Here is a 15,218-nt window from a genome sequence, read left to right as displayed (position 1 = left end):
ACAACATGACTACACGGTTTTTCCAGCAACCTTCACTACAGTCCGCGTTCCTTTGTAGCCTGGAAAGTCTCGAGGGTCAACATCATTCCTGACCAATTATTTTCTTGGCACGTCAAAATCAGTACGAAATACCCCTTTGAAATGAATATCGTCTAGTCGGAGCACTTTCTAAGACGCTTGCTGCTATCGGTTTCAATTATGCCGTCGAGGTTAAATGTAAATCAAATGTAATTAACCGTGACGAAACTCGTCGCCTGTTTACGCCCAGCACGCCGAAATGTTGAATATTTTGCTGGGAAATATTGCATAGTTTTGGCAACGCCAGCCCGGGTGATAGAAGTTTAATGTTACATGAAACTGCCGTCCCTCGCGACCTTTTGGCGAATTCCACTCTGCTGATGACTGATGCAGCTAATTACCTTCATCTTAAGGAAGGAAACATGTGGAGCGTCTTTTTATGCAAATGAATACCCTTATATGTTGCTCTACCGCAGTACTTGTATGGTGCTATAAAATATAGCCAATGAAACTGTGTATAATGGAAGTATTTATTTTGTATGTCATGCGATATCGACAACTAAGAGAGGCAGCCAAAAAATTTGAAAGCTGCAGCCCTCTTCCTGGCATGTTCCTAATTCCAGCGTATAATTCTCGTAAAGATTAGTTTTTCATAGAAGCAGCTTAATCCCGGATTTTAATATAAAATCCAGCTAATTCTGTTTCAGCGAATTCGCTTTCGCGAGCACTATACCTCGGATGATTTTTATACATCCGATCAGTTTTCGGTGACCTGCTCGAAACTGCTGATACGTATACAGAATTAAACACCGGAAATCGGTGGCAACGGTGCTCAACAAAATCTAAAGACGTGGGCTTATTTTCTCGTTAAAATTAATCATTATATCAGAGAAACTTGCATACTGCAATACAAATTTTATTAAGAAAAGAAATTGCGTTCCAAAATCTTTGTTAGATCAAACAGAGATGTACATGCGGTAATTAAGTACGCATTACTATTAATACCATATGTGCGCGATAATGTGATGAAATTGAAGTGGAGTAAATTATACCGCATTGTGCATTTTGCGGTGTGCCTAGATGCATATGAATCTGTCGCCGGCACGACATAGTAAAATTATACTCGCATTTTTGGATTTGGCATTTGATAGTCAAAAAGGTTAATTGAATTAATTGATCTACGTTCGACTGTCATAATTGTACAGGTAAGATATATTTTGCTGAAGGAAACATTTTTATGAAATTTGGCCGTGTACAATTACAGGTTGGTATACTTTACAGTTGTGCACATGATAATGATTAGAAATTGGTTATTTAGGAAATTAAATTCAGTAATGTAACTTTAATGAATATCTGTTCACAGCACGGGCTGACATTTCCCCGCCAAAAATTTCTTACACGAACCCTTCACAACAGTGTTCAGTTCTTCGTTCACCTAACGCTTTACAAACTGGATATTAGTTTCTGCTCTGCTCTACATTTATGGTAATACAAATGACCAATCAACCGCACATATTTAACAGTGCGACGTTATCCAGACGCACTACACCGATACAATGTCATACGAGTACATAAGAACTGATAAAATAGCCGCACCGTTGTCAAATAGCTTTGTAATATGATGGGCATATGCATATGCGCCTCCAGTTTCTTATAAAAATACTACAATACAAACAAATAACTGTAAGAAACTGCATTACACTCCACGCACTCTTAAGGCGTGCTATAGGGCTTGAACGGTGTATAACCATCCCGCACCCAACGCCAATGCTTAACGCAAAGTCGCAAACCCGTGGGTAAAATCCCGGAATTTGTATGTTACGAGTATGTACATGTCCAACTGTAAAGACCATAACAATCTTTACCACGAAGCACTTGAAATTAAAAACCGCACTGCCGTGCATTAACCACAAATTAGCGCGAACTTGAGAAAACACAAAGCCCGGCCCCCAGCCAACCACAGCCCAGAACCAAGTGGAAACCCCCGTGCAAACCGTACGTTCATCGGTAATAGACCATGAAATCAAGTGGATCACCAGTCGTGTTCAACTGGAATAATGGGATAATCCTTCGTGAAACAGGCTGAACAGTAACCTCTCTTGACGTCCCTCCATTCAGCGGCGTCAGAGCGGAAATCGCTAATTGCACCCTCTTGAACAGTCTCAATCAGGCCATCAATGGATAAATACGCCACACTGTCCGCACCGAAGTACTTTGGTAGCTCCTCCATGGAGATCTGGTTGGCGATTAATTCTTCCCGAGTCGGTATCGCGATACCCATGTAGCACGGATAACGCACCGGAGGACTGGCGATTCGGATATGCACCTATGAAAAAAGCCGATAAACAATGCTATCTGTATTCTGTAGTCTGTACAACAAAAAATATCTCTACAACAAATTAGTTGTATTTTATTGGGTGTCTTTTATTACTGCATTTCTGATGTCTCTCATAGTGAAATAATCACTTAAATTAGAAAATAGCGTAAATTTTTTATGCCCTATATCCGGCTAATTGTATGTATTCTGGCGTGGGTTTTTATGTGTATAATTGTTCACATGCTTATCTTAAATGCCCACTCCCTACTCGTATAGATGATAAATAAATAAACCCATCAAGCATTTACAACGTAACCCATTCAATACTCACAAAATTTAAACGGGTGCAACTAGCTATCAAATGTATTTTAATTTTTAACGCTCATATATGCATAAACGAAACTTTTTCAAGGTAATTTTAAAACCTTTATTGTTTAATTATTACGGTCTATGCGATTGCTCGTAGACAGCTAACAATTCTGTGAAACAGCATTATTCGATTAGCAGTCCACTTATTTAGTGCTTCGACTTTTCGTTATTGTCTTCAAATCTTCCTTGCCAAAGATATGCGTAGACACTAACACTTGTAAGCGCGCTGGAAGTAAATCATACTGCTTCTTGATATTTCACAAAGGTCGATTAACTGCGCACACAGTCGCTGCAATTACGTCTGCAAAGAGTATCTCAGTTTTCCCGCTACCAAAATGAGGAATTAACAAGCACACACAACAAAACTTAGACGCAAAAGAAACTAAAATACACTGATCATTCTTCGTTGGCACTGCAATAATGTTCGGTCATAGTTAGACATGGCCAAACGAGTCAGTAACGAGTGTGCAACCACACTTCCGCAATCAAGGACGCGCTTCCGTAAAGGGTACGTGTTTTGACCCGACATTTCTTTCAAGGATACTACAATACTACGTGCAGCATACATCCACAGACCGCACCCTTTCTCACAACTGAATAAAAACCTACGATACTTCCTTCGGTAGCATTGGCGCAGTATGATATATATCGGCGCGAATGCCAAACGCAGTGCGTTCAACTCAACAGGAAAGCGCATTCCAGAATTCCGTATAACGGATGCTGGGATGCGAATGACTCCCACATTCACCCACCTCTTTCGCGCCAGTGTCTTTTAATAATTTGACAATCCCCTGGAGCGTGTTGCCCCGCACGATGGAATCATCGATAAGCACGATCCGCTTTCCGGCATAATTGGCTGATAATTCACCAAATTTTTTGAATACTGCCGACTGGCGTTCGGTATTGGTTGGCTGGATGAACGTGCGGCCAATGTAAGGATTTCTCAGAAATACCTCACTGTACTCGATTCCACTCTGCATGTTAAAAATATGTTATGACTTAACGCCTCATTGGCTCAGCAAAAAAGGTGTGGGTTACGTACCTCTTTTGAAAATCCAAGTGCAGCGGGTCGTGAAGAATCCGGTACATTACTGACAATGTCAGCATCCACATGGGATTCTTTGGCCAAGCGTCGACCACATCGTTCACGCACGCCGTAAACTTGTTGTCCTGTTGACATTTGAGACAATGAGACTAACAAAGCGCAAATTTAACTTCAAGGGTACATTTCTTCCACTATTTACGATAAATAAACAGCTGGTTCAGCTTACGCAAAATTTGCAGACTACACATACAGTCACTGCAGTATTACAGTAGGTATACAAGTATACTATCATTATAATTTTTTCTATTCTAATTACGAGTATTTTCATTCATTCACCGATTTTCATTCATTCACCGACCACACGAAATGTAGAAACGCAATACTGAAGATCGTAGTTAATATTTCAATAACATACTAGTAACTATCAGCCTATCAGTACTGCACGTAAGCCACAATAACTATTCTGTTAACACAGAATGTTATGTAATATGTACAGTTTAATCTTATTGTTACAGTGCTAACGTTTCAAGGTGAACAATCGCATTGTTCGCACCTACTGTTTCAGCAGCATAATGTCGTATCGTACATAAGCTAACGATCTCAGACTGTTTTGACAACAAAACAGTTCCTACAAAGCGAAAAATTAGCTAATGTTTTAGGTTGATTACTGATTCTGCAAATAGTAGTATTTTCCGATAAAAAAAAAACACTTTACGCGGGGTACAGGCAATGACCGACATTTTGAGTTGGATAATAGGTGTAATGGCTAGCAATTTGCCTACTGCCTCATTAGCGTTATTAAAAACAGCCAGAAAAACGACAACAACTCCAGTGAAATTATTTGCTGCCGAGGATGGCTGTGTTTTTCTGGGGGCGGCTGCTCTAGATAACAACCGCAGACTAAAAATACCCATTATCGAAATTAACGTCATGCGCGTTAACCTTCCATCCGGGATTATTGCTTCAGAATTAGCCTGGATGATGATATCCAGTTATCCACTTCCCGATCTAATACTGAGCACACAATCATTTCTCTTCCCTAACTGGCCTAGAAAAATCCATTCTGCCACGAAATACAATTACCACAGCGAGCTTATTGTTGGGATTAACGTCAATTATAGCATACGCTGAATCGCAATTAATGCTTCCCCATATTCTAAAAATGAAACAATTTTATTGAGAAAGTTGTAAAGTAGCCTGACCTCCGCTTACCCTGGCCTGGATACGTCTAACGTACGAAATGTGGTTGAACTGCGCATATGTAATCGAGAGCGTGCACGTAAGCAGGAACGGGTACAGTTACGTAAATAAAATTTCTGAGCGGGTCGGGATGAAAGCCTATTTTACACACGTAACTACAAACCGTAGTAAAATGTCCTAATACTTAGAACCTGATTGTTTTAACCTAGAAATATGGAGTTCACTCAGTTCAGCTTCTTGAAGGCTTTAAATAAGTACCGTACAGTGTTCACTAGAAATTTGGTGAAGATGCATTTCGCCAAACCTTACTTCTCTCTACTCGTACTAAAACTGGTGAACTTCTACTTTATTAACCGTTATGTTAAGAATTCGTTTTTCGCCACCAAATATGGCTGTTTTACTGTTTTCAGTAACTTTATAATCTGCATCTCAATTTTATTATTTATTTCACTGCCTTTCCAACATACCTTCAAAATACGAATCCCCGCGGGCAAAGTAAACATATTCAAAAAGGCAGAACGCTGTGGCCTTTGGTTTATTTGGGACCACGGGTTCCGGCAGTTCCACCCCGTTTTTTAAGGGAGTGCGTTCCGGAGGTTCAACGCGTGCCACCGTACTAAAGCCGTCTTTGGTGATCTTGACCACTTCTCCCGGGTAGACTTCCCGAACAAGTTTGCAATGCGGCACATTTTTAAAACAGCAGGACTCCGATGCCACAATCCATGCATCAGCTTGATATGGTCCTGCAGTTAGGATCATTAATTAAAGCGCGCGTTATTGCCTTGCCTCGTATAACAACTACGAAAAAATTTGTAGTTCCATAACTAAATTCGTAGTTCCATAACTACTCGTACTTACCACTGCTTGGGTTATTTTCGGAAGATATTTTTCCCAGAACTAGTGGACGATTTCCGAAGCAGTCTCGTACCGCATATATAGCGTCCCCGTTGAGAAACAGGAAGGAGTACGCCAACGGAAACATGCGCATCAATTCGGCCAAACGTCGTGGCCAGTCTGGTGGTGACATTTTCTCCGAAGGTGACTACAAAGTAAGGACACTGGTCAAACTTCACAACCAGTCCAAACGCGTGATTAAGCAAGATGTTACCACCTGCTAGAGTAGTATGTCCCGCTTAAAATTGGTAAATTTGAGATTAATTTGACTACTCAAGACATGTTTTTACAAAGTACAGTACGTAGTAGCATATAACGTTCAAAAGCCAAAGGTTAACAACTACTCCAAGAAAAAGCGAGATCATTGGTAGAAGTAGTCGATACCATCATTGCTCGGCCAGAATCAGACGGACTGTCGTCCGAATTGTTTGATCCGCGCCGGGAATTGCGCGAACCAAACAAAGAATCCTTGTGCAACAGCAGTAGAGCTCGCAGCAAAAGTTCCGTATCGGACTCGCTGGAGAATGCCGTGCCATGGAGAAACAGCTGCAGATCACACAAGCCGTTACATATCCCAATACATCAAGTACACACAGTCCACTTCGGAAAAAAAAAGTTGCACAAACTTCATGACGCAGCGCTTCGGCATTAACAATCTCGCCGTTATGGGCAATGGCCATGTGTCCGTGGGAGCCTTCCAGGGTCAGCGGCTGACAGTTGACCAGATGGGACCGACCGGCGGTGGAGTAGCGGTTGTGGCCGATGCCCAGATTGCCTTCCAGATGGCGTACATCCTCGTCGCGGTACACCGCGCTCACCAAGCCCATACCGCGATGGCATTTCAGCGGATCGTTGCCGGAGCCAGTGGCCACCACGACGCCCGAGCTTTCCTGTCCGCTAAAGGAAAACAGTATTTCAAAAACATAAAAAGATGAAAAAAATAAAACTTTAATACATTCAACGTTAATACATTATGTATCCTATTATACTAATAAACATTAATTTGTTAAAACTTTGAACTAACTAACATCCTGCCAATTTTTAATTTACTTGATAGAAAATTGTTAAGTGCAGCCCACTTCCAGATAGTAGAAACTCATGCGAAGTACTGCCGCAGGAGTGTTGCACTGTAGAGCCCTGCAACGGACTGGTAAATCCGAACCGCTCCGAATCCACTCCGATTTTCGGAGCGGATTGGACGGATTTGTTTTAAAAAAATTCGGATCGGAGTGGTTTCGGAGTTTAGGCTTGCCTGAATGGATCGGATTCGGATCTAATTATGAATCCGAATTATCCGAAATAAAATTATATTTTCAACTAATTTTTATAGAATTACCATAATTTTTAGGACAAAAAGCATCGTAAGCTTCGCGCTCCGCGCGAGGCTTCAGTGTGACTTGGTAAAACACTAAACGTAGCTACTTTGCCGTTAACTTCTGTTACTCTGTGCCCTTTGTTAGAGGCGAAGCTTGTTCAACGTCAAAAAGAAATCCGAATTTCAACTTTTATGAGTTTTTATGTTGAGAACTAAAAGAGATGTCACTGACACGTGAAAGCAACAGCAAGAAACTGTGGTTTTGCGATGGCAAAATATCGAAATTTTCGGAACTCGCACTCGAAAAACGCTCAGGTATGAGCAATCTATGGCTAAAACGACTATAAGGTACCAAAGCGAGATTATAAAAATTAAACAAACGTTCTGAAGATTTTGAAAACTGAGAATTTTGATGACAACTTGTGCGCTATCTTTAATTGTTGCAGCGGATAGTATAGGTATTATAGATTTTTCTGGAATGAGATAAAAAATAAATATGACAAAAATTTTCGGAGCGGATCGGACTGGATTCGGATTTATATTTACGGATCGGAGTGGTCGGAGTATGATTTTGAAAATTCGTCGGACGGTCTGGAGAAAAATTTATTAGTTCGGATCGGACTGGACGAAGTTTTCGACTCCGTTGCAGGGCACTATCAATGCACTGTACGGTATATACGTAGATATGCGTTCAAAAATTTCCCTAATTATCGCATTAAAAATACAAAATCACGATTTTAGAAGCCTAGATTTATCATTATATATAAAGGGTGCTTCAAGTTATTATTAAGTTTTCTTACTATCATTATTTCTTAGTTGCAAACAGAATACTACGAATATCCATAATGATGAAAATTATCATGAGCATTTGTGCTGAAAACCCTAGTCACTAGTGTCAAGTTAATTAAACCTTGTGCTGGGCAACATCAGAAATAAGAAAATCGGTTGCTAAATGAAATGGATTTTTAATTTACGGACTTGCTGCTAACAAATGTAAGTTTCTTACCGATGCTGCAGTCCCACTAGACCATTGATGATTGTTTCAGCTACATGGACCTTCAATTTGGCATGCTCTCCTGTGGCAGGCCACGGTCCTGCTGCAACGCACCCAAACACAGCGCATTCTTCGCGCAGTCCAGATTCGTAGTCAGGATCACGAACACTCATTTTCCAGTTAGACTGCTCCTACTCAAGGGGGAGCTTAATAAACGCTTACTGCAGATCTTGTTGTAGTGGAAAAAAACTGCGAGAATAAATATTAACTTGAGCGAAAAAAGCATTATATTATCATATACATTATACTGATATTCTGAGATACCTTTGCAGATAACATAAGTAAGCCATCTCAGTTCGAGCGAAGTTCAGTCGTGCCACTTTAGGGCAAAAAGTGATGCTGTGCATGCTGCTACGGCTGGAAAGGACGACCAGACCGACCTTTGGTCAGTCAGAGTGCACCGCTTTCGTTCGCTAACAAGTAAGTACAGTACGTTGTATACTCTGTAGATTGGATATAAGGGAAATACAATTTAATCAAAACGATTTTCTTTGCTTTTGCGCCAACAAGTACTTAACAACCCCAAAGGCGTTTACTTAAAGCTTGCGGCTACATAAAGAAGTCGCCAGTAATAATTATTGTCGAAGGGTCGGGTCAGTTAAGTAGCGTATGTTTCCACTACCCTCCACAGCAATATCTACTTCTACCAATAAAGATTCATTTTCTACCAGCTGGCCGGTGATAACTACGCACATTTTCTGGTCAGTAATAATACACAACCGGCCACGGAACGCTGTATATACAGTAAACTGACTCAAATCACTCAATGCAGGGAAAACAGAAGCAGAATTAAGCCTGGAAAACATCCACCGGATTCACTGATTCAGACACTATACAAACATTCAGACACTATATACGTACATTCAGACACTATACAAAATATGACAGGTCAGTTCCATATTTAAAGGGATGTACCGGTACTTACAGTAAGTCAAGACATGCGTTTTCCAATTTGGGAACAAGTTACTTAATGATGGAACTTGCTCCAAAATTGCGATACCTCGAAGAATTTTGTGCGTAGTTGTCCTTTATACACTGTGGCAGCTGATTCTGAATGTTATTTGCAGCCAGGTAAGTGCAGGTTTCATCTGGTCGTTACAGACGTTAAACTGACTACACAAGAACAACAACGTGAGCTACTCTACATGTTAAAGCTTTAAAAACTCTCGTGCACAGTTGTCTCTTTTGGGAGACACCACGTACGAAGATGCTGGTAAACCACAACACCATTAACCGTAAAATTAAAGAAAATTACGTACGTAAGTACTAACGATAAGTAGTAATTCCTACGCACGTAACTTGAAGTGTCTTAAACTTCTTCTCAGAGCATTAGTTTTTTCTTATGTTGCTTCGTTATTATCTACTCTGTCTGTACTATTTTCGGATAACATGCATCATAAACAATAAGGTTTTCAAAAAATGCAACCTCAAACGAAAGATCAGCGATAGGCTGCCAAACACTCAACTTGTTTATGAGTGCGATCTTACTACTGCAGAAATGCAGAAAGCGGGAAAAGTATGTACATTTTATGTAAATCACAATTGCACAACAAAGAAAATCCTCAATTAACAGAAGATCATAACTTAACAAGGAAGATCGCCAAGTAAAAAATACATCATCAGGCAAAAAATCAAACAAGGAGAATACCGATACCGCTACAAAATACAACAGAACAACTCGAAGTGCAAGCTCGAGCACAACTCGAATCTGCGCCGTTATCAAACAAATGCAAACTACAAAAGCTACCCACACCACCATTGGCCTCACAAATAAAAAACACCTCACTAACCCCCCACAATCGCATTACGCATTCGCGTCCGACGAGGTCACCGGCATTTCACGGGATGCGTATGCCTTAGAGTAGTAATCAATCAGCATCTGCTGGTAAACCACATTGTCTTTCAGTTTTGATCGGGAAACAACTGCGGTATCTCCATTGGTGCTAAAGAAACAAAAAAACGCTCATATACACGCATGAGTTACATTTCACTAGATGGGTCGTGCAAATCTACTGTATACGCAGAGCGAGCTTAGAAAACGTCCATCTTACGAGAACGCTTACAGTTTGACACGCAAGGAATCCGTACTCCGGATTAAACTGCAAGATTCCTCGATAGGTGCACAGAGATCCGGTTCCAGGCAATATGGTCGCTTCGGTGAGCAGACGGTCTGTGCGCCGGCATCGACTTCCAAGATACCACTGCCTTCTGGAGTAACAGGCCGCTCGGGAACATCGGGATTGTTCCGCTCCTCGGGAGATAAATCTGTCGAAGGAAGGCTACTGCTTGAAGCAGCGTGTGCAGCATTATCTGGTATAATCTCACTACTGCCGGTCCCACTGGGAACAGGAGTGGAATGGGCCAAAGGACTGCTGATTTGGCTGAGCTGTAAATGTGCAAAGGTTACCTTCAAAAAACCATTTCAGTCTCAACATTTCACGAAACGGCAAAGACTCACAGAAGGTAGACTGGACAAAAACTCGAACTGCTGAGTAACAATTGAAGATGATTCGTTCTGTGAATCTGGCGTTGAAGTGACAGCTTGGCTGGAAGTCGACACAGAATTCTCCAAAACATTGCTGGGAGAAAGCTAAAAGTATCCAAATAAATCACATAACATATTCTGTCAAGTATGGAGCTTGTCAAATTACAAACGAAAAGGAATTTACCCCATCCAAAAGATTCAACTACAAAAGCAAGTTTGTACGGAATGTTATAAAATCCACAAACGATCCACAAACGATAAATTTAACTCAATCAACGCCAAAATCGTCCGCAAATCTAGTCGAGATCCTGCTGCGTTGGGGAAATACGGGAAGGTGTTAGACAGGAAGACTTTAATCCTCTGTCAGCACACGGATCCGCTTCCTTTCTCTGAGTTTTTGTAGTTACCAGGTACCGGATGTTCGTTTTCGAAAACATCCATCGCGGAATGCCAGGAATCACCAGAAAAGTCACTGGTCACCGGTGACAGAAAACGATCAGCAGTGGGGGACGCAACCTCCTCCAGGGCGCTGCCGGTACTTGTTTGGCGCGATAAATCCGGTGGAGATCCCACGTCTGCTAAAACTTCGACAGTAGGCTGCACTTGCACATCCGCATCGCCGATCACAAGCTGCAAATGGTATACACTGTCACTTATACAGAATTATAAAGCTAGTAATAAAATCGACATTTTTACCGGCAATACCGGCAGCTCGGCAATTTCATCTATAGTATCCAGTATAGCATGGTCTTTTGGACGGTAGGAAATCCGAGCTGGCGATACGATCGTACCGTCCAGCGATGTCTCGTCCAAAGAGAACCACTCCACTTCCTCATCAACACCGCTGTTCTTCCGTTTGGATCTCTTGTAAGCAGATACCGGTTGTGTATCCACCATAAAAATGGCATGGACACTGTCTAAACGGGAACCACTGCTTTTCGAAGACAGTTTGCTACGAGATCGTGCATCCCGCAGTTGCTAAAAAATTAAAGTTCCCAAAATATTATCACGTATAAAATAGGAGAAAGTCGAAATCTGTACTTTGTAGGTACCTAAGCAGGAAAATCACGGACAAAATAATTCGTATGGTCATAATTTCATTAATTGCATTGCAGACTAGAGCCCTGCAACGGACTGGTAAATCCGAACCGCTCCGAATCCACTCCGATTTTCGGAGCGGATTGGACGGATTTGTTTTAAAAAAATTCGGATCGGAGTGGTTTCGGAGTTTAGGCTTGCCTGAATGGATCGGATTCGGATCTAATTATGAATCCGAATTATCCGAAATAAAATTATATTTTCAACTAATTTTTATAGAATTACCATAATTTTTAGGACAAAAAGCATCGTAAGCTTCGCGCTCCGCGCGAGGCTTCAGTGTGACTTGGTAAAACACTAAACGTAGCTACTTCTGTTACGTTAACTTCTGTTACTCTGTGCCCTTTGTTAGAGGCGAAGCTTGTTCAATCAAAAAAAGAAATCCGAATTTCAACTTTTATGAGTTTTTATGTTGAGAACTAAAAGAGATGTCACTGACACGTGAAAGCAACAGCAAGAAACTGTGGTTTTTGCGATGGCAAAAATATCGAAATTTTCGGAACTCGCACTCGAAAAACGCTCAGGTATGAGCAATCTATGGCTAAAACGACGCAAAATTTAAAGCGAGATTACATAAAAATTAAACAAACGTTCTGAAGATTTTGAAAACTGAGAATTTTGATGACAACTTGGCGTGCGCTATCTTTAATTGTTGCAGCGGATAGTATAGGTATTATAGATTTTTCTGGAATGAGATAAAAAATAAATATGACAAAAATTTTCGGAGCGGATCGGACTGGATTCGGATTTGCAAAAAATATTTACGGATCGGAGTGGTCGGAGTATGATTTTGAAAATTCGGAGTCGGACTGGGTTCGGAGAAAAATTTATTAGTTCGGATCGGACTGGACGAAGTTTTCGACTCCGTTGCAGGGCACTATTGCAGACTGCCTATTATACGGAGCGCAGCCGAAGAAATAAGTGTACTCACACTCTAGTCTATAGAGCAAAACATTGCAAAGGCAATAAAAAAATTTTAATACCTGGGATGGCAGAATAAAACTCTGACTCAGAGAAATATCCAGTTCACTAGATTTTCGACGATCTATCTTCTCCACTGGAATTACTTCCCCTGGCTGGGCAGGTAACACACTGTTTCCCGATTTCTTCGATCGGCGTCTTGGAGTTGTGATTCGAAACTGCTTGGGTATTGTTTGGGTGTTCATGTTCATTGCATCCATTTCCACAGAAGAATGCGTAATTTCTGCCTCCACTGCTGTACTCGGTGGAATAACATCGCTTTTGAGCCCGTCCTGACTACTTCCAGCTGGCTGTATCAGAATTGTCTGTGGATTTCTGGCACGAGTCGAAGCAGATTGCCTTTTCCTTTTCGTTGCAATATAATGAGAAATCGAATTCGAGGCACTTCCACCGACTAGTAATCTACTCGGACGAGAACTTCGTTGAGTTTTGCGTCGATTTGGCGGCCCTTCCGAGCTTGTTGCAACAGCTAGAGGTTTATTAGTTTCTGCTGATATCTGAATATGGCTATCCATTTCCGGTGGAAGAGTCGGCAGATCGACATTCCCAACCTCGATACTAACAGCCGAAACCGCTTTTGCCTTCGCGATTGATGTTTTCTTTGCCGCACTTCCTTTGATTGGTTTGGGTTTTATCGTTTTCTTCGCACGAACTGACAGGATACCGTCCGTAAGCGGAATATTCGATTGCGCAGCATCTTCCACTGCTACAGTTGCATGCACACCATTCACCGTGGATTCAGTCATATTTTGAGTTTCGCTCGAATTCGGCAGATCGCTATCATAGGCTTCCAATGCAGTATGGGATATAGCAGGGACGCTGTGTTCCCTATTAGATGCGGCATTCCGCTTTCGCTTTCTTTTGGAACCCACTACTGACGCTGAGGAATTATGCTGGATCACACTGGGTTTGTGTTTTTTCAGCAAACACGAAGGAACACTTGGTACCGAAGCCGCCCAACTATGAAGCTGTATCGACGGCGCAATCACAGCTACAACTGTTGAGGACGAAGGCATCGAATCAGAAGCACGTTGCTGACCCCGTTTAGAGCGCGGAGGAAGCCTTGCGAATCCTTCCAAGGCTTTTAGCGTAGGCTGGGCAGTTCGGGTACTTCGTCGAACTGGCGTGGGAAATTTATTCCGAATTTTTGTACCACGAGGTTCGTTATTCTCTGTCTTATCAGGAGCCAATTCCACGAAAGTGCTTGACGCTGTATTCTCCGCTGCTAAAAAAAACAAAACTGAATAAGGATGTACGATTACAAAAAGCGAACCGCCTGAGAACGAATATTAAAAAAGACAACAAAAATTGATTTTCAATAAAAAAAGGTATGTAGCTGATGAAGGGTGCGCATAATTAAGAAATAATTAAGGCCTATCTAAAATCTTTTTAAAACTTTTTAAAGAAATTTCAAGTAAACGAAAAATCCAGAAAAATTAAATCTTTTTAAATTTTAAAACGAAAATTTCCCGCTCTTTCCAAATGCTTACTTTTCTTCCGCGATGTCTGTTTGCTTTCGCAGTTTTCCAACTGCTTTGTCTCGCTGGTTATTTCAGCATTATTCGGAGAGCGGTAGCGTCTTTTTCTCGATGAACGAGCGCTGCTGGCGCTTTCCTCTTCGACGCCATTGCCATTAAGATTGTCGTTGGGACTGCGATGGACAGCGAACTTTCTGCGCTTAGGAACGGCGACGGCCAGAGGAAGGACGGAGCCTCTTCCCAAGGCTAGAACCCTCTGCGAGCGCCTGGGAGAATTCATTTCCCATAGACCTACGACAGTAAACATTCAGATTAACAAAATTCCGAAGAATTACTGAGAAACTAAACGCGCACTGCGTCTGCTTGGGTCTCTGCCTGGGATCACACTAACAACAATATTATGGCATGCGAAGAGATAATGATTATTCAGAAAACATTTCATTAACAGGCCACTACTCTTCTTCATTCACCACTATGAACGAATTTAAACCATGACTGATAAACTGTTAGAGTAGAACCACGGGTCTCTAATAGTGCCTGGATATGAGTAATATTAATTCTTCGCAAGTACACAACCAAAGAGTATTCCGCATGTGGGCAAACTGGTGCACTTATCCTCATCATTATTACTTACTTTACCTGAAAATTCTCGTAACAATGGGCGACAGTTAAGCTCCACGACGCGCCGTTGTAATCGTACTCCTGGCAAACCGACATGAATTCATTCCTGCACGCATCACACTCAGCCAAAGTCGAATCGCAGGTTGCCTTACTGATTGCTGGTCATCAGCAGTGGTGAGATTTGAGCACTCTCGGCCCAAAGAATTGATGCATTTTGTAAAACGCTGCAGTGAAAAAAATCAGTTCTGTGAATGGACAGGGGCGCAGGAAGAAACTTATAAAAAACATAAATTTAAATTGCTCGTAAATTTTTTCCAAAACGTTTTCGTTTTTCAACTGACAC

The 15,218-nt window shown here is 41.5% G+C and overlaps 2 protein-coding genes across 3 annotated transcripts; both read right to left on the bottom strand.

Annotated features, from left to right (window-relative positions):
• Positions 1-1,473: 1,473 nt before the first annotated feature.
• LOC129597609 (amidophosphoribosyltransferase-like) lies at positions 1,474-8,640 on the bottom strand. 2 transcript variants are annotated; one of them, XM_055495234.1, is made up of 9 exons: positions 8,477-8,640; positions 8,165-8,343; positions 6,470-6,740; positions 6,228-6,389; positions 5,808-5,991; positions 5,417-5,692; positions 3,747-3,874; positions 3,457-3,678; positions 1,474-2,344 (listed from the first exon to the last, which is right to left on the bottom strand). In XM_055495234.1, exons 1-9 carry the CDS (start codon positions 8,489-8,491, stop codon positions 2,051-2,053), a joined length of 1,731 nt encoding a protein of 576 aa, XP_055351209.1. In that variant the 5' UTR covers positions 8,492-8,640; the 3' UTR covers positions 1,474-2,050. The 2 variants fall into 2 exon arrangements, with proteins under 2 accessions (XP_055351209.1, XP_055351210.1); XM_055495235.1 differs by having other exon boundaries at positions 1,475-2,344; positions 8,165-8,401; positions 8,477-8,639.
• Positions 8,641-9,809: 1,169 nt separating this feature from the next.
• Positions 9,810-15,197, bottom strand: LOC129597619 (uncharacterized). The gene is made up of 11 exons (XM_055495245.1): positions 15,028-15,197; positions 14,894-14,956; positions 14,267-14,545; positions 12,779-14,001; positions 11,394-11,675; positions 11,068-11,327; positions 10,975-10,993; positions 10,882-10,899; positions 10,671-10,802; positions 10,276-10,598; positions 9,810-10,155 (listed from the first exon to the last, which is right to left on the bottom strand). Exons 3-11 carry the CDS (start codon positions 14,532-14,534, stop codon positions 10,017-10,019), a joined length of 2,664 nt encoding a protein of 887 aa, XP_055351220.1. The 5' UTR covers positions 14,535-14,545; positions 14,894-14,956; positions 15,028-15,197; the 3' UTR covers positions 9,810-10,016.
• Positions 15,198-15,218: the final 21 nt, after the last annotated feature.

This window comes from Paramacrobiotus metropolitanus, unplaced genomic scaffold (genome assembly GCF_019649055.1).
Source record: "Paramacrobiotus metropolitanus isolate TYO unplaced genomic scaffold, Prichtersi_v1.0 Parri_scaffold0000107, whole genome shotgun sequence".
In the NCBI taxonomy this organism is placed as follows: Eukaryota; Metazoa; Tardigrada; class Eutardigrada; order Parachela; family Macrobiotidae; genus Paramacrobiotus; species Paramacrobiotus metropolitanus.
The sequence above is the reverse complement of the archived record's forward strand: the minus strand, read 5'-3'. Positions and strand labels throughout refer to the sequence as shown.